This window comes from Ambystoma mexicanum, chromosome 5q (genome assembly GCF_040938575.1).
Source record: "Ambystoma mexicanum isolate Mex_15411 chromosome 5q, UKY_AmexF1_1, whole genome shotgun sequence".
In the NCBI taxonomy this organism is placed as follows: domain Eukaryota; kingdom Metazoa; phylum Chordata; class Amphibia; order Caudata; family Ambystomatidae; genus Ambystoma; species Ambystoma mexicanum.
In genome coordinates, this window is record NC_090933.1 from 362,405,928 (window position 1) to 362,429,264 (window position 23,337).

At 47.2% G+C, this 23,337-nt stretch overlaps 1 protein-coding gene across 2 annotated transcripts in view; it reads right to left on the bottom strand.

Annotated features, from left to right (window-relative positions):
- The window catches only part of SMCHD1 (structural maintenance of chromosomes flexible hinge domain containing 1), a 3,133,956-nt gene that overhangs the window by 79,626 nt on the left and 3,030,993 nt on the right, over positions 1-23,337 (bottom strand). For both annotated transcript variants that reach the window (XM_069620859.1, XM_069620860.1), the window contains exon 47: positions 7,603-7,720. In XM_069620859.1, coding sequence (XP_069476960.1) covers positions 7,603-7,720 — 118 coding nt within the window. The remainder of the gene's footprint in view (positions 1-7,602; positions 7,721-23,337) is intronic.

A 23,337-nucleotide genomic window follows, 5' to 3' on the forward strand; every position in this document is an offset into this window, starting at 1 on the left:
CTACTCCCAGTACAGAGCCTGGGCTCTCCCCACCCTGCTCCCACCACTATCCAAGTGTTCCCGCCCATCCTGCTCCCACCACAGTCCCATAACACAAGCATACACGCATCCATACCCATATTTAAATAAAAAATAAATAACCATCTACCTTCTGCAGGGGCATGTGCGTGGTTGCTAAAATGCCCCGCTCCAGGTTGCTCTGCCCGTATGTGCGAGGAAGCGGAGGAGCACCCCCTCGTACATACATGCATGCAGTGCCCCAGCCAGCATTTTCAATGAGCTATGTATGGCTGATGAAGCAAAACGCCCCCAGCGTTGCATGGCTCAGTGATCATGTGCGGCTGGGGAACTGAACTATCAAAGGCAAACAGTGTTTCCATTTGACAGTTCAGCCAGCCCATGAGCACTCCCTCAGCTGGAAAAAGCAGCTGAGGGAGTGCTCAGTGTTTCACTGGGCTGGCTCCTCCATAATGGGTGAGGGGGCCAGTGGCTGGACGCCCCCTCACCCATTATGGATGAGCCGCCAGGCTTGGACTGGCCTATAGGGCGATGACCGTACCAAAAATGCTAGTGTAGGCCAGTCAAAATGGGCCACTTTTTTGGCCAATGTGGGCCAGTTTGAGGAGTTACTTCACTATGCAGCTAGTAGCTTTGACCATTGTTTGATGAATAAATATTCTTTAAATATCACAACTTGTTTACATTTGAACAGAAAACACCCCCTTGTGTACTATTCAAACAGTCTGTGACTAAAGGACTGAATATCCATTTGAAACTGCTGGCCACTTTTTCATTGGTGCCTTAGGCCGTTTTATGGTCCAGTCTGACCATGTTAGCTGCCCCTGCCCATTTCCTCCAATCTTAAAAAAATGTCATGCTGGGCTCTCGTGCCCCCCCCCCCCGGATGCGGCCTCGCCCCCCCTAGGGGGGGCGTCCCACAGTTTGAAGACCTCTGGTGTAGAGGGTAGTAAGAATGTCCAGCGATATGTGCCTAGGCGCTGGCTGAGGTGCAAAAGGAGAAGGTGGCCGCAGGCCCCGGGCTAGCATACCATGGAGGGTCCAACGGCAGATCATGCTTCTCCTGTGGGGATCGAACCCGGACATAGGGCCGCGGCCTCCCTCTTAGTCTGAGTAGTAGTCCTCGGGCAAGAGGTCGTCAGAGCTTGTATAGATGTGTGGAGACCTCCTCGCCGACCCGGTGAGTAACTGTGTAGGCATCAGCTCCCTGGTCCTGCCCGAATCCTCTGGGAATGTGTTAACGATAGGCGCCTGTGTCCTGACAAGAACCTCCTCAGTGATCGTGGGCGGGTACAGCCGCTACAGGCTGCAGAGGCAGGGCCAGCCGTGGAGTGGCCGTTGTCTTGACCGTCGAAACCACAGTAGTAATCATGTCCCCCTTCGATGAAATAATGATGCTCGTTGACGTAGCCCTCAACAAGGTCATAGACGGGTTACAAACTAAGCGGATACAGATGTATCGTCGACAGGGCTGTGATCGTTGATGGGGTCGTGATTGCAGACGAGGTGGATACGCAGGCAGACAAAGCCGTCGGCGGCGAAGTCGTGGCCTAGGCTGATGATGAGACTGTCGACTGGGCTTTCGATGGGCCTGAAGACTTCTCCTTCGTAGCCTTGTCCTTGGACAAAGATCAATGCTTCAAGGGGGTCAAGGACTTCCATATGGAAGATACCCAGCACCCCCAATGGCAGGTTCCCCGTGGACGGCGATGGAGACGGAGAACTGGTCCTCCCCCGAACTAGGCCCGCAGCAGCGGCAACCCTTGCATGATCAGCAGTGTGGCGTTTAGCCTTCTTTTGGATCCCCTGGAAAGGGGCATCCTCAAAGGATCTCAACCTCTTTTAAGAGGGAGCATGCTCCTGGGACTGGCCAGTCCTGGACGAGGCATTGATATTGATAGTTTATTTGCATAGCGCCTATACACACGTGTTTCAAAGCGCTGCAAGGGAGGGAGCAAGGGAAAATACAATGACATACTTACAAGCCCTTGAGACATGTGAAATTAACTATCGTACTAGGCCTGATGACGTTTCACATAGTGCAAGAGCTTTGACAATGATAAGGAGGGGAGGGGCAAAGTGAGGGGGGGGGGGAGTAGGAGATGAGACAGACAACGACCATCATACTAGGCCTGACGACATTTCTGGTAGCGCAGGGGAATGACAAAAGGTGAGGGAAAGGGGGGGGGGCATAGAGGAACAGAGGCCTTCCCTCTCCTTGAGCCACAACACCAACCTTCGATAGCGGTCCTACTTCGCCTTCGCCGGGAAGCCGCGTCAGTTCTCACATCCATCCTCATATAGTCCGGATGCAGGCGGTACAGGCACTTGACGTGCCAATCCTCAACTTAAACATTACGGGGTCCACATTTCACGCAAAGCTTGAAGAGACTCCTCTTGCTTTCCTCAGACATGGTCGAGGTGCGAAGTAGGCCCAAGACTGGGTATGGGAAATTTCTGAGACGATCCAGAGATTAATGTAGATATTCGCCAGCAACGGATCCCCACTACCGGTAGACCGTCGACAGTGGAAAGAATCAGAGAAAAATAACAAATGTATCCGAAAGAACTTGAAAAACAGAAAAATACTTGAAGAGCAAATTAGAGGACTCTTTAACACTGAAACGTGCAGTAAAAATCTGAAGACGGCCACCAGGGGTGGAACTTAGGGAGACGACTGTCATTGGATGGAGGCAGTATGACCCAAAGGGCAGTGATTGGATATAGAAGAGACAAGCAGTTTTCAGGCTAAACTGAAACTGCTTTTCTTTTTTTTTACAAAGGATTCCCAGCCGGACGACGGGGAATATTCATGAGCAAGTGAATCCATGCCAGAACCCATGACAGAGAACTAGCAAAATTCATTTAAATGTATTCATGCAGTGAGCATATATCAACAAGTATGAACAGATTTGACCATTTAGTTTAAAAGTCTGGGCTTTGAGACAGGCTAATCAGTTGTTGTGGAAGACCTGGTACACTATAGCCAATGTACCTTCTGGGCGGCAACGCAATGGTCAGGGATGTGTTCCAATAGTTATTTTTCTTTTGGTAAATAGTACTGTATGTTCTAATAAACAATAACTAAGCTCTGAAAGACTACAATAGACTACAAGGCACCAGGTTAGGCCGGATATGAGGGAAATTGTTCACTGATGAGTTTGGAGCTAAAAAAGTTTCTGGCTTTTAGTGCTAAAGCTATAAAAGGACAGTTTCTAGGAGGGGGCAGTGTGAGAAACCAGAAGGTGTCTCACCCACTAGTCCCTAGGGATCTGTCATCCAGGTGGCCAGGACACGGCCATCGCTTTTGGATCCAGTTCCTGGGGGTGGTTCAGTGCGGTAGGATCACCTGGGTGAGGGGTCTTCAGGGAGTGGGAGTGGGACACCGGATGGTGAGATGTGGTAACTACTTCCTTGTAACTCCTTTACCCCATCCTACCAGGTAGGATATTTAGGAACCTTAACCCCCTCCCCTTTTTACAACACTAACACTTTCTCACGGACAGCCCGCAATGAAATAAAACAGACTAACACCCAAGCAGTGTCCCTGACGGGTCCCAATACAACGGTCAGGTGAGGTTAGGCAATTACTGACCATCACACACACCTGACTTCCATCATACTTCCCCACACGGATAAAAGGCGGAGAACGAGAGCACACTCTGAGTGAGGCAAAGCACACGAGTAAACAGTTTTGAGACGGCAGCTGAGCAAGAGAGGAAAGACGGCAAAACCGAAGGGGATCGCAAGGAGGGAAATTCTCTTGACCTTTTCGACAAGGAACCGCTACTTTCCAGAGACCTCGAGAATCGAAAGCGTAAGACCAGGAACCCAGGCTGAAGAATCCTGCATTATGTGTTGGAGATACCCGGGGCCCTCCCGCGTTCGTAATCAAGACAGGCAGAAGCGCCAGCCTCAGTGGTACAGTCCTTGAAAGCATTTGCAGTGAAATCAACACAGCCGTTGAGTTGGGGAGACCGATACAAGACAGGTCTGTGTTGAAGCCAAGGTGGCAAGCAGCAAATTTGTATGGCGAGCGCTGGAACAACCATTAGTAAAATGCGTGTTATAAGAGGCGCAAGTGAAGTTGAACTGCTGATGAGCGATTAAACTTTAAAGCAAACTACAATACCTTTGACAAAGTGGTCCGGCACCACTTGGGTGCTTAATAGAAAGTCCCTATAAGGTATCCAGCTGAGAAGTACCAAAAGTAGATAAACTTGGTCCAAGCCCGGCGGAGGGAGATGTAACAAATAAATGTGAATCGAAGTGGTCCTGCAACGAGTCAAGCAAAATCCTGCGCACAATCAAAAGCCTTCGATTTTGATGAAGTAGAGAAAGTTTGGAAAAATACATGGATTTGGTCTGAGCCAGGCAGAGAGAGATCCATTGAAGGTTAAGTGTTAAAGTGGGTCTGAGCCCGGCAGAGGGATACCTGGGGTGAACAGCAAATTAGCCGAGAAGTTGTATAAGTGAAAATCCCGAGAAAAAAGGAACTTTAATGCTTTGTTGTGTTGCATCAGGCCCTCTGAATAGGAGACATTGGCCCTCATTATGACCCTGCCGGTCCGGAAGGAACGGTGGTGGTAAAACCGCTGCCACCGTTCTTTCCGGACCGGCTGATTGAGTCCTGAGGTCTGACCTGGCGGGTTTAACACCACCCGCCTGTAGGCAGACATGGAAACACCGGCTCTGTCAAAGACGGAAACAGTGTTTCCATGGTCCCCATCCCCATGCAATGGGGACTTACAGATTTCCGCCTCTGGAATTCCCGGGTAACCGGGGTCGTAATGCCCCGGTAATTCCGGGAATCACAGAGGCGGAATGGTAATACGAGTCCGGCGGTAACCTGCCGGTTTTTCCGGCTCGGTTACCGCCGGACTCATAATGAGGCCCATTGAATGGTAAAGAGACGTCAGTACAGAAGCCCCTTATACTGAGATTTGAACTGCATCCTCATGCTAGAGAAGCCAGACAGTGTGCTAAGCTCGAGTGTGCCCCCTTGCCCCGTGCTGAAAACATGGGGAAAGGAAGCCAACTGCTTGAATATCCTGACATATCATTTCTTGGACACATTCTTTTGCATAACATTATTTCCCACACTATTTGTATTTAGAAGTGAGGATTGGCAATAGGGTTATTAGTATAGGCCTCGACAAGGACTAAGTTACCATTACTTGATGGCCGTAGCTTGCTCCCATATTTAGATGTAGGATTAGATAGGCGTTTTTCAAACCCAATTGAAGTTCAATAAACACCCTTGAACTGTTATCACTTGTATCTGTTTTACTGTTTGGTACCATGCCTTCCTTACAGCAGGCAGTGCGGTTGTTGATCCTGGATGAAAGCCAACACACTGCAGGCAGCGCTGGAGGATCAGAAGCAAGCTGAACATTCCCCCTCCATTATGGCCTAGGAAGAGGGACGGGGTTGACTTTCACTCCTATTACTGCTTGTATTTTGAAGCATTTGAAAGGCTTTTTTGGGCTCCAGAGACTCAGCTTTTCTTTTTGAGAGAATTACTATATGTGAATGAGCTGCCTGAGGAAGCAATCCTACCTATGGCAATCGGCTCACCACCCATGGAACTATTTCATTCAGATTGGCCTTGTGTTTTCATCATGATCAATTCCAATTGACACCATTATTGACGGTAAAAATGCAGCAGTAACGCTATAACGCATCATTACCACTTCGCTCAACTAAGAGTTGGGCGGAAAGATGGGAGATTGACCTTCAACTTGGAGCTGGAGATAATTCTGCTGACTTTCTGCTCATTCATGGTGCAATCACTGCGGTGGTATTAGCACCGCGGAAATGGCACTGAAAATGCCCCATTGGGTCCAATGGACCGAATCCGAGTGATTTGCCCAAGGCTGAAATTATCGCGGGCAAATCGTTCGCATGAGAAAGGTCCGAACTACCAAAAGTTTGCACCTTTCTCATGCGAACACACATACATACTCACACCCACACACCACACCCATAACACTCCCCCACCCACACCCTCAGCACACCCCCACCCACACCCCCAACAAACCCCACTTACCTTGTCTTCACGCTGGGTTCCTGCAGCGCCAGTTCCCTTTCACTTCCGTGATCGGGAACCGGCGCTGCAGGGACCTTTTCTTCTCTTTTTATTTGAAACGTAAGGCTGCAGGGGTGTCCCCCACAGCCCCCTCTCACTATACCATAAAGTATATTGCGCGGGGTGATGCGGGGAAACCCCCACAGCCCCTGTTTTTTTTTTTTATAATGCTACCACCAAATGTTCGAACTTTTGGTATTCAAACCTTTGGTGGTAGCATTTTTTGAACAAAAGGTTCATGCAAACCTTTTGATTCGGGAAAATCGTCCTAAACCCAATGGACCCAATGTAAATGGGGACTTACCGCCTCACTGCAACTTGTGATCCGGCGCTCGAGTTGTGGTAATGCTATATGCATTGGGCGGTATCCTGGCAGATTTACTGCCGGGATACCGCCCAACTCGTGATGAGGCCCTCAATCTTTTAAGACATTTTACTGCTTTTTCCTAAGAGACCATGATGTTTTGATAGGTGGTTCTTTATAGGATTTGATATTTTTTGGATTGTTCTTGGATTATATAGACCACAACGCCTTCATTCAGGCATTCAGCCTTCAGCTCTCTTCCCCCATAGAAACAGAGGACTGTAGTGAACATAAGAGGCTGTTTTACCCATTTTTAATATCACATTGGATAAGAGGAGAGTTATTTTGAAGGCAGTTCATTTTATGAGGCTGTTTAGTAAGAATTGATGAGGCACTCAATTACCTTTAAGGAGCTATTATGTTTTCGAGATGGTTGACATCTTGAGTAGACCTATAGGCTAGACAATGATAGCTGTATTTTCATGTATAACATTTTGTATACTGAGCGTGTTATGTGTAGTTACAATAATAGTGGCAATGTCTGTATTGCTTGTTTCTTATAAACATCATTTCACTTTACAGGACAGTCTGAGAGCATTCATTGAGTGTTCATTATTGAGAATAAAGTCAGAAGCATTTGTGCATATGTATTAAGTGTTGCGTATCTATTTAAAGTACTGTATATGGTGCATGTTTTTATATGGAATGGGTTGGTAGGGGTTTCAACAGAAGACCCTCAATAAATAGTGACATTAGTAAATCAGCCCTGTGTGGATGAGTGAGGGTGGCTAACCCACAGCAGGTGTTTGTTGCCTACTTTCTCTTTTGATGCATAGTGATGGGTATATGATTTCCGTTACATCTATTCCTACAACAGCCCCTAGTCGGCGGGGGGTGGGGGATCTACCACACTCCCCTTGAAGTGAAGCAAAGGCTCTGCGAGGTAGAGGTGATAAGAACCATGTCAGAATCATCTTTTCTTGTTTTCTATGGTTTGCTTTTGTCTTGTTCCTTCTTTTATTCTTTTCTTTCAGCAATTGTGCTTTACCACATCTCTCATTGTACAGTCTCACTAATTTTGTACAGCATTTTGGCGTCAGGCGTTTTAGAAATTAAATAAAAAAACAAAAGTGAACATGTACTTTAATTTCAATGGTGGAGGACACATTTCGTTAAATGTTTAATCACTTACCTAAACGTTTTTCTCACACATTCTCTCTTCATTCTTTTGGCAGGTACTGGACTGTCAGACATATCAAGTTCTATTGGTCTTACTGGAGATTTTGTTATCCTGCTCTTTGGGGTCATACCTGGAAAAAGTAAATATAAAATAGGCTCATTTAAAAATCTTTGATAACTATTCAACTCTGAAGTTCACAAAAACATACAACTCCAATGAATTAAAGGACAACATCCACAAATTGAACTCAAAATGCTACAGGCAATGTAAGTTAATTTCAATAAAGAAAATACGGTGATACTTTTAAGTGGTTTGCATACACTTGGAATGCCCACAGAAGAACGAATCACTTACCCCTGGTAGTGTTCTTTCTGATGGATGTTCCTCCCACGGATCCCTCATCTGAGATATCGTTTCCTACTTTGACAGTAATCTGAGGTACCACAACGCTCTCCATACTCGCATCCGGACCCGACGTTGATGGTGCTATAAATATCTTGCACTGGGTTCCCTTGCCTCAGTTCCTCGCTTTGCTTTTCCCCCTGCTCAGCTGTCTTTGGGAAAGCAATAGGAATGTTTGTAGAGGTTGAAAGAGAAAAAATTAGATTTTGCTCTTAGTCAGAGGGGTAGACCGGGAGGGCGATGAGAAAACCGTGGGAGGAACATCCATCAGAAAGAACATAACCAGAGTTAAGTAATTTGTTCTTTTTAACGATTGCGTCCTCATCGGGAAACGGATTACTCATCTCAGATAGACTCTCAAAGCATTGTTTATGCTAGTGGCGGGAACACAGGCTCTCATGATTTTTTGAATCCCATGATGTTATGAAGGACTGCTCTTCCAAAAATAGTGTCCTGACCCGAAAGACTATCCAGGCAGTAATGCCTAGAACATGTATGTAGGGGTGAACAAGATGCAGATTGACAGATGTCATGCACTAGTATTCCTGTTTGTAGAGCTAATGTGGTCGCCACGCCCCTGTAGGAATGGGCTCTTATTCTTTCAGGGATTTCCCTGCGTTGGAGTGGCACTCTGACTTGCATAGTATTATCCATCTTGATAATGTCTGATTGGCACCAGCCTTACCAAGTTTGTGGCCCATGTAGCTAAGGAACAATTGATGGAATAAGTTACTTACCTCTACCTCCTGTTCTCCAGCATGGATCTGGCATGGATTCACATGCTCATTCCCCGTTGCGAGGCTGGGGTTCCTTGGTAAAAAAGAAAGCAGTTTCGCTTTAGCCTGAAAACTGCTCGTCTTCTCATCAAACCAATCGCCGTCTTGCGGGTCATACTCATCCAATGACAGTCGTCTCCCTAAGCTCCACCCCTGGTGGGCATCTTCAGATTTGGTAGAGCATGTAAGTGGCAGTATGAACCAAGAAGAGCCACAGAGGGTAAGGAGGGAGGGTTTGCATGTGAATCCATGGCAGACCCATGCTGGAGAACAGGAGTTACAGGTTAGTAACTTGTTCCTTTCTCCAGCATGGTGTCTGGCCTGGTTTCACATGCTCATGAATACGATTACACAGCAGTACAGGTGGCAAGGCTCAACGGAAGCAATAACTTACCCATGGAACAGACTCGCCTCAAGCAAAGAGGTTGCGTAGCACTGCCTACCCGATCAGGGACTCCTCCCTGGAATCCCTGTCGATGCAGTAGAATCTCATGAAGGTGAGTGAGGACCTCCACGTAGCAGCCCTGCAGATGTCGACCAGGGGAACACTAGAGAGAAACACTGTCGTTGCTACCCTGGCTCTGGTGGAATTGGCTACTGGCCCACTGGAAATGCAAGCCTTAGTCAGGGCCTTCCCATGCCCCACTGGGCCAAAATTCACAAAGAGATCCGAAAATCCTTTGTTCGTGCCACATAAAACTTCAAGGCACGAGCAACGTCCAGTGAATGCAATGCCCTTTCAGCAGGTGTAGAAGGGCTCAGGAAGAAGGCTGGCAAAACCAAAGGCTCGTTGAGGTGAAATTCTGAAGGAACCATTGGCATAAAGGTGGGGTGGGTCCGCAGCACCACCCTTGTAGCGTGGAAGGAAAAGTGTGGCTGATTGTAGGAGAGGACCTTCATCTCCCAGGGCCACCTGGCAGAGGTGATAGCCACCAGGAAAGCAGTCTCCCAAGAGAGAAACCTCAGAGGGGCCTGATGCATCGGTCCAAATGGAGGCTCCATGATCTTAGTCAAAACCACGTTGTGCTCTCAAGCCGGAGCAGAAGCCTTCACTGAAAAGGCCTTTATGGAATCCTTGAGGAGCCTGTGTGACCACAGGGAGGGCTTACCAGGCGCCCAGGTGTACCGGGATACGGCAGCTAGATGCACCTTAACAAAAGCAGGAGCCAAGTCAGCCTTGGCCAGCAAAGGCAGCTACAGGAGGAGCTGCGGAGCAGTGATTCGCACAGGCGTAATCTTCCGAGTCCTGCACCACACTGTGAAACGTTTCCATTTATGGCAGTAACAAGACAGCGTAGAGGATCTTCTTGCATTCTGTCAGTGACAGTCCTTACCTCTTTAGACTTGGTGTCCTTTGGTGTGAAGAGGTAAGGCCTGTCCTTCCAAGTAGCCACTGTGCAACCCAAGTAAATGTATCAGGTGAGCACTGAGGCCACCCAGAGAGCCAGGTCTCAAGGAAAATAAATTCACCTCATACTCTTCTGTGTCGTCTTCCCGAGGGGGAACAGCTTCAAGTCTCATCAGAAAAAGGCTTGAGGAGAGAAGTATGAAAAACCGGGTGAATCCGATGCCAGGAAGCAGGTAACTTCAGCTTGTAGGCTACTGGGTTTACAGACATTAGTATGGAAAATTGGCCAAAGTACCTGAGGGAGAATTTGCCTGGCTTGAGCCTTCTAGGGGCAGTATCGGGAAGACACCCAGCCCAAATCCCCTTTTTTGTACCCATCAGACCCTCTACTTTTACGGTCTGCATATTTCTTGCTGTTAGTCTGAGAATTCTTCAAAGCTTGGAGGGTCTGTTGTACGGCATGAAGGAGATCCAGATGTTGCTCCACCGAAGGAACAGAGGTAAATCAATGCAGAAAGTTTCGGAAACTAGGTGGGATGGAACCCATACGAACCGAAAAATAGAGACTTCCTTGTTAATGAGTGTACAGTGTTATACGAAAACTCTGCAAGCGGTAGCAGGGACATCCAGTTGTCTTCGGACATGTTGGTAAACACTGTGGGTATTGCTCAAGGGTTTGATTGAGACGTTCCGTTTGTCCATTAGCCTCTGGATGGTAACCAGAGGACATGTTGTGGGAGATTCCCAGTGTCTTGCATAGCGCTCCCCAGAACCGGGAGGTGTACAGAACACCCTGATCAGAAATAGAGTCTGGAATTCCATGCAGTCGGAAAATATCCTTCATAAAGACAGCACTCATCTCCTCTGGTGTTGGTATCTTTTTTAGGCCTGAGAAGTGAGCTAACTTGATGTAGGCATCAATAGTAACCATAATCGCCGTACACCCATCAGATTCAGGCAGTTCAACAATGAAGTCAGAGGATATCCTTTGCTATGGTTGTGAGGTCAGGGAAGGAAAGCAGAGTTGACTCGCAGGTAACTGTCGAGGCATCTTGTTTTGGGCGCAGACAGTTCAGGTCTTGACATACCCCTTAATATCCTTGGTGAGATTAGGCCACCAAAAGTATCGTTTGATCAGATCTGTAGTAGCCTTGGGGCCTTGATGACTGGCCACCAATGAATCATGTCCCAATTGCAGTTTCTTCAGGCGGAAGGCCGCGGTAGGTACATAAATGGGTGAATCGTGGTGAAATAGGCTGTCCTTGTAGGTGAATGATACTTTTAAATTGTCACCAGGTGGATTGCTAGATGTGATATCCTGTAGTTGTTGCAACCAGGTATCAATGGAGTACACAAATGTGGAAGCAGGAAACATCTTGCCTCGTGTGGGTCGGTCTATAGTGGTGTGACTGGGCGCCGAGAAGGAGATGCCTCCATTCTGTGCAGGCCAATTTGATGGCAAGCAGCGCCTTCTCCAAGACTGAATAGTTGCATTCTGTCGCGGATAAGGTTTTAGAGAAGGAAGCCAGAGGATGTTCAACGTGGTCCTCGAAATGCTGTTTTAACAAGGCTACTACGGTAGACTCAGAAGTGTCAGATTCCAGGATAAAGGGCACATTGCTAGTCTGGCTGTCAAAGCAGCGGAGCGGAGGTAAGTAAACCTTTCAGGTCGTCAAAGGATTTCTGCGCCATATCGGACCAGATGAATCAAGGTATTGTTTTTGAGTAACTTGGTCAAAGGGAGTACAGTGACTGGAAAATTGTTGATGAATTTGCGATAAAAGTTTGCCACACCGAGAAACCTCTTGAGTTCTTTTATTGAGCAAAGAGCAGCCATCTGGAGAATCGCTGTTACCTTCCTTGGGTCCGTGGATACCTCATCTCCGGAAGGGATATAGCCCAAATAGGGCACCGTCTCTGCATCAAACTGACACTTTTCCAGCTTGACTTTTAACTTGACTTTTAAGCATTGAGGCTGTAGCCTCTCCAGCACTTAACGGACATCGACATGGATATCGTGTTCTTCCTGGGTGGCAAAGAATACTAAGATGTCGTCAAGGTATATCATGACTGAATGCATCAATAAATCAGCAAATAGATGATCCATATACCGCTGGAAAACCGCCAGGGAGTTGGCTAGTCCGAAGGGCATCACCTGGTATTGATAGTGCCCAAAGGGTGCCCAAAAGGCTGTCTTCTACTCGTCACCCTTCTTTATTCTCATCAAGGGGTAGGCACCCCCCAGGTCCAAATATCCTTGCGTTCTGAATGGCTTCCAAAATGTCAGGAATCAGTGGTAATGGGTATTTGTCCTTTTTAGTGATCCTGTTTAGACCTCTGTAGTGAAGACAGGGTCTCAATTCTGATGAATCTTTCTTTGGGATGAAAAACAAGGAAGCCCCTGCAGCAGATTTGGACTCTGTAATGAGTCCATTGTAAAGGTGTTTGTCTAGGTATTGATGCAATGCTTTCTTTTCCATAGGCGAAAGTAGATACATTCTACTGAAGGGAACCGTAGTCTATGGCACAGTCATCGGGCCTGTGGAGAGGCAAGGTCTTATTTTCTTTGGTTCCAAAGATATCCTGGAAGGCAGCGTACTTGACAGGAAGGATGGTAGCCATCGGCAAGGCCTGAAAGGTCTCTCAAGCATGACCCCAAAAATAGAGTCCGGGCTGACCAATTCACCTAGGGATTGTGCAGGGTCAACCAGGGTATGCCCAGGATTATCGGGTAATGTGCCGTCCATATCAGATCAAAACGTAGGTCTTCCTTGTGTTGTTGTATCTTCATAGTAAGCCTGCTGGTGTGGCTCTGAATGGGCCCATCAACGTCTTCTATTTGAACCGCCTGCTCCTTCCTTTCGATGGGTATTTTCATTCTACTGGCCCACTCAAGGTCCATGAATAGGCCAGCAGCTCCTGAGTCAATCATAGCATATGTCACTATCTCCTCTCGTTCAGGAACAGACAGAAGTATCTGGAGAATCAACAGGCCAGACATAGAAGCCATTCTGGGTTCGATAGTTATGGGACACGCCTTTGATTCCCGAACGTAAGTCCCAACTATGAGCGGGAGCTGACGTTTCCCGACTTTTGGGGAGGTGCCAGGGGACACATCCTGACTAGGTGCTCATTGGAAGCGCAGTACATGCACAAGCCATTGTCTCTGCGTCTGGCCCTATCTCCGACGGACAAGGGTCCCCGGGTAGTTCCCATCTGCACGGGTTCCTCCTTGTTTTTCTGCTCCGATACTGGCTGAGGTGGGAAAATACGAGGAGTTAGGCTCATGGTCCGCCTTCGTTCTTGTCTCCTCTCCTGGAGCCTGTAGTCAATTTGGAGAACCAGTTTCACCAATTCCTCAAACAAGGCAGGTCTGGCAATGCGGGCAAGCTCCTCCTTTAACTCATCCGTAAATCCTCTTCTAAAGAAGGTTATACAAACCCTTTTCAGGCCAGGCGGTCTGATGGGCTAGTTGCTTAAATCGAGTTACATAAGTGAGGAGATCGAAGTTGCCCTGGGTTAAGTCTAGCAACTTGTCCTGTTTTGTGTAGGTAAGCTCTGGACGGTTGAAGATGCTAGCAAAAGCCTCAATAAAACTCTTGTAGTCGTCAAAACTGTGGGATTACCAGCCACCACCAAGGGGGTGGCCCAAGACAAGGCAACAAGGTACTCGTAGTCAAATGGGAGATCACAAAGCCAACTCGAGAGCGCTCAGAGGGGAAAGCAGCTTGCCGAAAAGTGAATGCCACGGGGCAAGCCGCAAGGAATTCCTGATACTTCTTAGACTCTCTGCCGTACTTTTCTACAGGTGATCCTCTGTACTGACAGGTCAACGGAGGGTTCTCTCTGCATCACAGTGTCGCAACATCGTGTTTTCTGCCTTCAGATTTTGCACTTCCAGAGACTTGGACCTGCTCCATGGCCTTATTTTTCCTTTTCCTTGGGTGTTGCAAACTGTCAGTGACAGTCCTTACCTCTTTAGACTTGGTGTCCTTTGGTGTGAAGAGGTAAGGCCTGTCCTTCCAAGTAGCCACTGTGCAACTCAGGTAAATTTATCAGGTGGGCACTGAGGCCACCCAGAGAGTCAGGTCTCATGGAGGAAAAAAAAAACCTTGTGGGGGGAGGGGCACTGAACCCTGAAGCGAAGAATAGCCTCCTGGAAGGGTTGATTAGTCTTCAGGACGTAGGTAAGAAAAAGGTAAGGTAAGAAAAAGCAGAGAAGGGCTTCTGGGAATCCAATCCGATGAAGGTATCAGCAGAAGCAGAGCCGGGGCGAACCCATGGGAGAAGACCGGCAATTAACGAGGAAAGAGAAACAGCTGACAAGGAAGCCAGCAGGAACCAAGGGCGCAAGGTAAGGAGAGAGCACAGGGGAAGCAGCGAAGGGAGCCAGGGACAAAGAGAGAAGGGAACAGAGGTCAGGCAAGGAGCGGAAGGCGCAGTCCGCCAGAAAAGGAAAGCAAACAGTCACAGCAATGAACTATTTGAACGCAGAGCTTACCCGGCAAGGCTGCTACTTATTTCCGGGTAGACTATTGATAGAAAGGACGTAAGCATGCTGATCTCAGCACGCGATACGGACGTGCGGCCACCATCTTGGATCGGGAGGCTACACTGTACTGATTCCATAAGGAAATGGGGTTTGAGATCTGCCAAGAGCGAGGGCGCATAACACATTGCAGCAGCAGGGAAGAATGCCCAAACTCTAGGGCTGCAGGAGCCAGGACGTGAGGCTCAGGGACGCTCGGTCGTGGTGCAGTATCGTCCCGTTTTCTCTGGAGAGAAGATAGGGAAGTGGAGGCAGCCAGATGGACGGAGCCACTGACAGACGGAGAAGGTCCGGGTACCTGATCTGCACCAGATCTGTCGTGGCCACGCCGGAGGAATGAGGACAGACACTTTTCATTTGAATAAACATTCCGACGGCGAGCACCCAAGTTGTTATTGGTTTAGGTAGGGATAACCCTTCAGACATAGTGAGAAGTAGGTTCTTTTCTTCAAATTTGAAATCTTAATAAACCTTTGTTGAAACATGACACCCCTTTGTCCGACTAGCCACACCACCCCACCACAACACACATTCTACTGGATTGTTCTTTGTCAGAACTGCTAGACTGTCCTGTGTTTTGGACAGTTACCTGCTGGTTGTTTTGGATTGTTTGTTCTGCCATCCCCTGTGCCCACCAAGATCCATTAGAATCAGGTGCTGATGTACCATATGGATGTGCCCTTAGACTTCCTCACCTAGAGCTCCTCCTACTTTGCCACTGGCTGTGTTCCAGTATGCAGGCCCCAGCGCTTCTGTTTTTGTTGTGCCTCGTATCGTAGAGCAGGTTTTCTGTGCTAAGGCAGTCACTGGGAAGACGTCTAGGTTCATGGCCTATCTACGCCAGTTCCCTATGTGGGTGTCACACATTGGGTGTTGGTGGAGGTGAGATGTATACATGCTCATACTGATTCTATTTGTTTCTCTTTTTCCAACCTGGGGAGGGTTTCCTCGCCTGAAGCTTCGCATTACTTTCCTGTCTTCCTTTCTCACCACCTAGGACTATTGTGGCCTGGATCTCGAGAAAGCTAGGCTGGGGAGCATGGGGGGTGGATGGGAGAGGGATCTGTCCACGCAAGCACCAGTGCAGCAGATCCTGACACTCGTGGGGGATGAAAAAGGGATGTCTGGAGCCAGTGGGAGTGAGCGGAAACTCTTCTTGTCCATCTTAGCGAGAGGGGCGTCCTCCTCTTGGGCGTCACTGAGAGATCAGACCTTTTTTTATGAGGATACCCATGAGTTCAATTTGTGGAGATAAGTGAAGCACTTGGTGTCGAGCTCCTGGAAGACCTTAGGATGCACAGACTGGGAGGATTTGCAATCCTCTGTCGTGATAATGCCCAACCAAATAAAGATGCACATTGTGAAAACCCAATACCCAACTTCACGATCATACAGCGATAGGTGGCGTTTGGGAGGGCATAAGGGTTTCATTGCATTTAGGTAAAGATGAGAGCATTTAGGAAAGATGGATCACTGCGCTGACCATGGTATATATCATGTGTGTCCCTTGCTGCCGGTTGTTGGGTTCTTGCAGGACAATGCGCCAATGTCCTGTATTGTGAGATAAGAAGGGTTGATAAGAACCACATCTGCTACGGCGCGGGACCATGAGTATTGTGACCAGTTAGGCGGTATTGCAAAGGCGAGTAAATTATAAGTCTTGGCACTTCATTTGGTTTTTAGGATGCTGCTTTATTGGCATATAATTGCCCTGATCTGTGAGCACATTTAGTGTCCGAACACATATAGCGTGCCGACACGTGTTTCTACCAGAAGGTCTTTGTCAAGGCAGGTGAGACTTGTGCTTAGTCTTTAATCTTGATAGAGGTTACCAAATAACATCGAAATATCACTGTGACCGCTCATCTTTTCTCTGGAGGCCTTGCAGGCCTTTTAGCTATCCAGCATCCAATTTATTTGGCCAAATGGCACAACAAGATTGCATAAAACAGCAGAGTTTGAGATTAAGCTAAATGCATAAAACACAGGAGGGTTTGAGATTAAGCAAAATGCATTAAACAGCAGGGTTCGAGATGAAGTTAAATGCATAAAACACAACCAGAATTTGAAATAGCAACCAAAAAGCAGGTGCTAGCTGAGGGTGCAAAAACGCAAATCAATCACGAGTGCAACAAGAGAGACAGGCAGAGAAGGAAGCAGTCAGAGAAGGTAAAGGCGTGTCCAGAAGGAGGGAGATACCCATGGTTATGGAGGTGTGAGTGCTATGGAAGTCAAGAATCTAATAGAAATGAGAGGTAGCAGCATCATGGAAGTTCCAATGCATGGGTGACAAGGAAGTGTCTCTGGATGCGTTCTGGTAGCGGACAGGGAGCAGACCGGGGCCTTCGAGGCGGCCGGCATTCGCCTGCCAGCTCGCCTGATTGGCCCAGTACTAGGCAGAGGGGAGCAATCCAAGGCGAGCAGGCCAAGGGCACAACCCTCCCAATGCAGCAAGAACGTATCGGCCATGTTGAAAGAGGCCTTTGGTAGAGCATAACGTGGTTGGAAGCACAACAAATGCACAATGTGGTGGTCAATGCAGCAGAGAACGGTGTAACTTAGCCTCATTTAAAAAGGGGATCCAAATCAAATGATAAACAAAATTGCACAACTTGAAGTGAGCCCATAAAGGCCGGAGGGCTTACCTTCAACGTTGTGTTAAGAGGAGAGAGATCCCAGGCCTTCAGGCCACGGGAGGCATGACATCCAACAACAGGGGTGCAAAAGAAAAAAAAGTGCAGTGAAAGCTATGTATGGATGCTCAGCGTCATGAACGGTATAGAGGGGAGGTTGTGTTGAGGGATCCCAGCATTTTGGTCACATAGCACCCTGCGCTGGATCAACATTTTCCTTGATCCAGCTGACGCTGTAATAATACAGGAGGAATCTGTGGGAGGATACTATCCATTAGGAAAAAGGAACTGAGGTCTTGGGCAGGGCTGCCATATATACTGTCCCCAAAGTCCTGGTGGGCATGAGTATCATGCAACCGTCCCGAGGGGATCCAACACGAAGCTGCACTTCGCCCCTCGTGGCTAAATGTTTCTGAAGACATCTGGTGCTGGAGAAGATATGAGTAATCTTTGAGATGAAAGAATCCATTATAAAGATATATTTCTCTCATAATTCTTAGTGTCCTTTAAGGGGGACGTATTAGTTATAGTCTCTGCTATGTTATCTTTTAGTTAATTCTGTCATGGTAGTAAGTATGAAGGCAGAGTTTCAGACTTTCTCCAATCAATAGCAGATAAAAATGTAGCCTACAAAAAGTGGCAGTGATCTATCTATCAGTACAAAAGAAAACTATCAGAAAAAAGGAATTCCTGGTTTCCTCTTACATATGATGTGAAGAAAACAAAGATGAATCATATATAGATGTAGTAAAGAATCTGAAGATGGACCCTGTGGGTGGATACTAAGCCTCACTCCATAATTGATGTGGAAGAAAATGGACCAACAAAAGGCAGATAGGCTGCATATTATAACCTTTGTATCACCACTATCGCATTTATTTTTACCAAGGATCGAGACCCTGGGGATGGTAAAGTACTGTGAGGGGTCAGAAATGTGAGGCAGAAAACTTTGTCAACTTTTTTCCACAAAATGCCATTTTATGAACTCAAATGTTTGGATAAACGCCTCACTATCCCTACCCTGACTAGGATTTCTATGCCTAAAATAAACTAAAGGAAACACGAACAAAATATCTCTGTCCCTCACACTTATACATATAGTAACTTAACAAAGTAATGCATGCCAGTTCAAAGGCAAAAAAACATAACCTTTAAATTCACACTATAATGACAGTCTCTCCTTATAATCTGGATTAATTTCCCTTGCCCAGATTCAAATAGGATTCTGCTCCACAGTTCCAAAATAAATAAGGAAATCCTGTTTTGTAATCAAAGGTTCCAACACAGTTCTTTGTCAGGATGCTTAGACAACAAAAATGTTAGTTCTAAAGATATAGAGCACTTCTGCAGCAGTGTTTACAGTTTTTGCTTCAGAAAAGCAAGTTTGCCAGGATGATTTGTTAATATTTAAAAATCTCTCAATTGTTCTACTACTGCTTCAACAACCACTTGTTTCCACAATGAAAGTTTGTCAGGTAAATTTATTGACGCCACTTCACAGCACTTCATCAACTTCCACCTGGTTTACTCCCATGCCAGGCCTAGTACTTCAAAGTTTGCTGTTCGTGTATACTCCCCTGCACAAACAATATTTTACAAACAACAAGTGCCTCTGTGGTTAAGATCAGCTTACAACAATTTTGGAGTGCTTCTTTACAACATCAAGCTTTAAGCAATTCTTCAGGGAAGGCACGATTCACATTGGTGCTTTTAAGGACCCTTTTAGTGATTTCCAAAACCTCCATAAGTTATGCTCCTCTCCTTCTGAACAGCCTTGACCAACCACTGACAATGATATGGTTTTACTCTGCTTCTTCCTCTCTCATTACAGGCTTTCACTTGTCCCCTTCTGACTTTGGCAATGTCCGTTGGTTTTAAATTGCCTTGCCTTTACTTTCTTTTGGCTTGGCCAGAGGCGTTGCTAGGGCAGAGAGGGGGATAGGGACGGGGGGGTCCGTGGAGGCAGCTCAGGGGGCTTTATAGCCCCGAATCATTTGGTTGTTGCCCCGGATAGAAGCTCAGGGGTTATAACCAAAAAGGCTAGCTAGCCCCCAGTCACGACAGTCTCAAAATGAGCGCAGCCCCGGATCTTTTCCAGACCTAGCAACACCCCTGGGCTTGGCTAATGGTTGTTTGCATTAACTTCTAAAAGCATTGCCCTATCTTGTCGCTGGGTTTAATAAACTCGAATTCTAAAAGTCATAGTCATTTGGTCTTATATAATAACGTTTTCTCTGTTTTCTGTCAGTTCCGTATTAAAAATTGCCTTCAGTCTTACGTTTACTCATACACGATTGCTTTCCAATATGAAAACACCTGAATCGAGCATGCGAGCAGTCACAGAGTGCTCCAGTGTTACAATCACTTGCTGAACTCACCGGGTAAGGCTTGCATGTCAGTTTCCCTCGCAGCTCAAAGGTGCTTTGCTTCAGCGGCTCCTCGCGATTCGGCAATCTGCAGGTTTCAATCTGCCGCAGCCGCTGCCACTTGCGCACAGAGCTTCCTTTGCTCCTGACGCTCTCTGGTACTCGCCTGCCACCAGTGATAGCCTTGGGTAAAGGAAAGTGTCACAAACTTCCAATTCAGGCTGCACAGTCTCTCCAAAACAGGCTTATTGAGGCAAAGACCCTCTCAGGGCCGACTACTGCTCGCTACTCGACAGTGGTCCCAACGTCGTCTTCCTCCTCCAGTAACGGCTTCTGCTTCAACGTGGAGAGTGCACAACTCCTCCGCCTATGACTGCTGCTTTTCTCCTTCTTCTCACTAATGGCCTGCACCTGAACGGGCCTTTTAAGCCTCCCAGTCTTGCTCAGGTGTGTGTCATTCCCATCAACAAGCTGCACTTTGGAGTTTTGGTACTCTTCAACCCTTTTCTTTGTCTCAGTACTAAGGGAATTATGGGACTTAGTACGGAGCATAGTGGCAAGCATATCGCCAGCGACAAGATGCCCTCGGGTGTAGGATGCGCTCTACAAATGCTAATAAATGAAGATATCCTTTTCTCTCCCTACTAGGTGGGTCTAGCACACTCCCCTTTGGGTAGATGTGATAAGAATCACGTCACATGGTGACCACGAAGGGACACAACTACTTAAATAACAATCCTACACCCCAACATATTCTCCCTACTTAGTTACTGAAGAAAAGCCAAGGGGGTTTCTACAGGCCTGGCAATACAAAGAATTTCTCCCCTTTGCACACACTGGGCTTCCAGAGTTTCTCGGCCGAGCTTGGACCCATCCAGAATTTCGCAGGCTCCATGGTCTTGTATGGCACCTCCCCCATAAAGCATGAGGAGATCCCTAAATGGTATTCCACTAAATTGGGCCAGCTTTAGGCTGCCTACCCTCAAGTTACACCTCGGAGACAGCGCAATCTGTTTTTTAAACAATGTTTATTAGTTTTGCTAGTTTTACAAACAAACACATACAATTAAACTTCAGAGTACTCAGTAAGGGAAGAAAAATACAGTGACATAACATAAACGGGCTGGATACATTCATCTATACGCTTGAAACTATAGAATGTCGATTGTCAGCATTGGAAACCGTATCAGAAGCAGACAACACAAATTGCATACTAGTACCCCAAATATCTGGGGGGCAAGCATGTAAAGGCATGGTAGATATAAATGCCACATCAAGGTCATAACAATTAATTATATTTTCCACCCAAATTGTGATTTTTGGCAGTGATCCATTCCGCTAGGCAATGGCCACTCTCCTACGTGCCAGCACCAGAAAAGGCCCTGCTATTTTACGTATATGCCTGGGTAGTGAGAGAGTTAACCCCAACAAAGCTAACAACGGATCAGCCACAACCTGTTCCTTCAGGATAAGAGATCTTCTCAAATACCCCTCCCCAGAATGTAGCTATCGGGGGACAAGTCCAAGCTAAATGGACAAAGTCTGCACACAGGGCCTTACATCTTTTGCAGTCCTGGGGTGGGGGGGGCCTCTGGTGAATATTTGTGTAGCTTTGCCAGAGTGTAATATGTCTGATGTATAAAGTTAAAGTGGATCATTTTGTACCTAGTGTTGAGGGAGACTGCCTTGGTCTGAGCTTATGTAGGCCCATTCCTCCTCCCGTATTTCAATGCCTAGGTCATTCTCCCACCTGTGTCTGGGGTTATCACCCTCCTGAGGAATGTCTGACATTAGTGTGCTACATATCAGTGAGACCAGGCGGCCCGCACCTTGGGCCGATATGATGTGTAAGAGAGAGAATGTAAGGGTGGTGTTGTGGAAAGGAGAGAAATCTAGCCCTGAAAGCATTCCTCATCCGGAAATACATAAATATTTCTAGTGGAGAAGATTCACCTTTTTCCTTGAATGCTTCCAAGGTCAGGAACATACCATCCACATAGTAATCCTCCATTATAATTATGCACAGCTTAGTTTCAAGTTGGATGTAGACCTTTTCATGAGTTATCGTCATTCCGAGAACATATCTAACTAGTTTTGTTGGAGAATACAAAATATCAACCCTCAAATGCCAGCTATCTTGTACCTCACCTTGCAGGTAGGTAATAACATTCGGCCCTCTTGACATACATTTAGGCCGCTCAAGAATCACTGTCCGTAGGAGAGCAGGGGAAGGCCCTTCCTATCTGTATATGTGGTCCGACCGGTCTAGTTGCATACCAGAAGGATTAACAGTGAACATGGGCTGCCCAGTAATATCTTTCAAGGTCAGGGAGTGCCAGACCTCCAACGTGGCCTACTATACCCATGGCTGCTTCCTAGTCCAGAGGAATTCCAACAGGACGCTGCAAAAAGTCACACAAAAAAAGTATGCCGGCAGAGGGGACGGGACTTTCAAGAATAGAGAAACCTAGGCACTATAACCAGCTTCATGAATGCCACACGAACTATGAGGGAGAGCAGTCGGCCCCGCCACCTCTGCACCCGTTCCTTTATTTCACATTTCAGGGGAAATTATATCCGAGTCCCAAGAAATTTTGATTCCCAGGTATCTAGTATGAGCCCACTACCATTTAAAGCCCAAAAAATCTGAAAAGGTTTGAGTGACCTCTGTCAAGGGAAAAGAATTCCCCAAACATAATTACCTGTTGCATCGTAGGATTTAGATTGTTCCGCAGTTCCTTTATAAATAAAACTATATCATCTACATAGAGCAAAATGATCAGTTTATAGGACTAATTAAAGTTACTCACCGTAGTGACTAGAGTACTCATAGTCCCCTTTACTTCACTCTTTTGGCGTCCCCCAACATGGGGACGATACTGGAACTTTTGGTGAAAAATGGAGCTTCACCTTTAAATTCAGTATAGCACGCGGGGGCGTTGCTCCGGAGTGTGGGAACGTCCAGCCTCCTTTGGTCCCACCCTCCGGCACCTCACCTCAGTCCACTTTTGACATATCGGATGCTTAGATACCTGGCTATACTATTTATATTAGCCCCTGGCAACAAGTGGGGGAAGGTGGGTGGGACGTATGGAGGAAAGGGGACTAAGGATTATGAGTACTCTAGTCACTGTCCCCTTTCCTCCATCCTTGTGAGTGATTCCACCGAACAAGACCACAGGATGGAGCTGTGATAACCTGTCTAATGACTAGGAAGAAGCAAACAGGTTCTTCAGAACTGCCTGACTAAACTCAGCATCGCGCCTGAGCTGGTGTCCAGGGAATAGTGCTTGCAGAAAGCCGACGGAGTGGCCCAAGTAGCCGCCCTGCTGATGACCTCCCAAAAAGCATGTGTCAAATGCGCCGTGGTGATGCAAATGGCCCGACCAGAGGTATCAATTTGGGCCACAATGGATTCCATGATGTCTTGTGCCTCCATTTTGGCCTCTGCCAAACCCGCCTTAAAACGTGATTGGCTCTGCACCGTAAGTTCTGGGAGGAAGTCTGCAATATTGCGCCAAAGCCTCTGGTTGGCGGCTGCCAGCATGGCATCAGCATTGGCCTGACGCAGATGTAAGGATGTGTTGGAATACAGCTTCTTCCCGTACGCCTCCAAGATCTTCTCCTCCTTGCCTAGCAACGCCGTCGAGAAGGTAGCCGAAGACGACTGAGG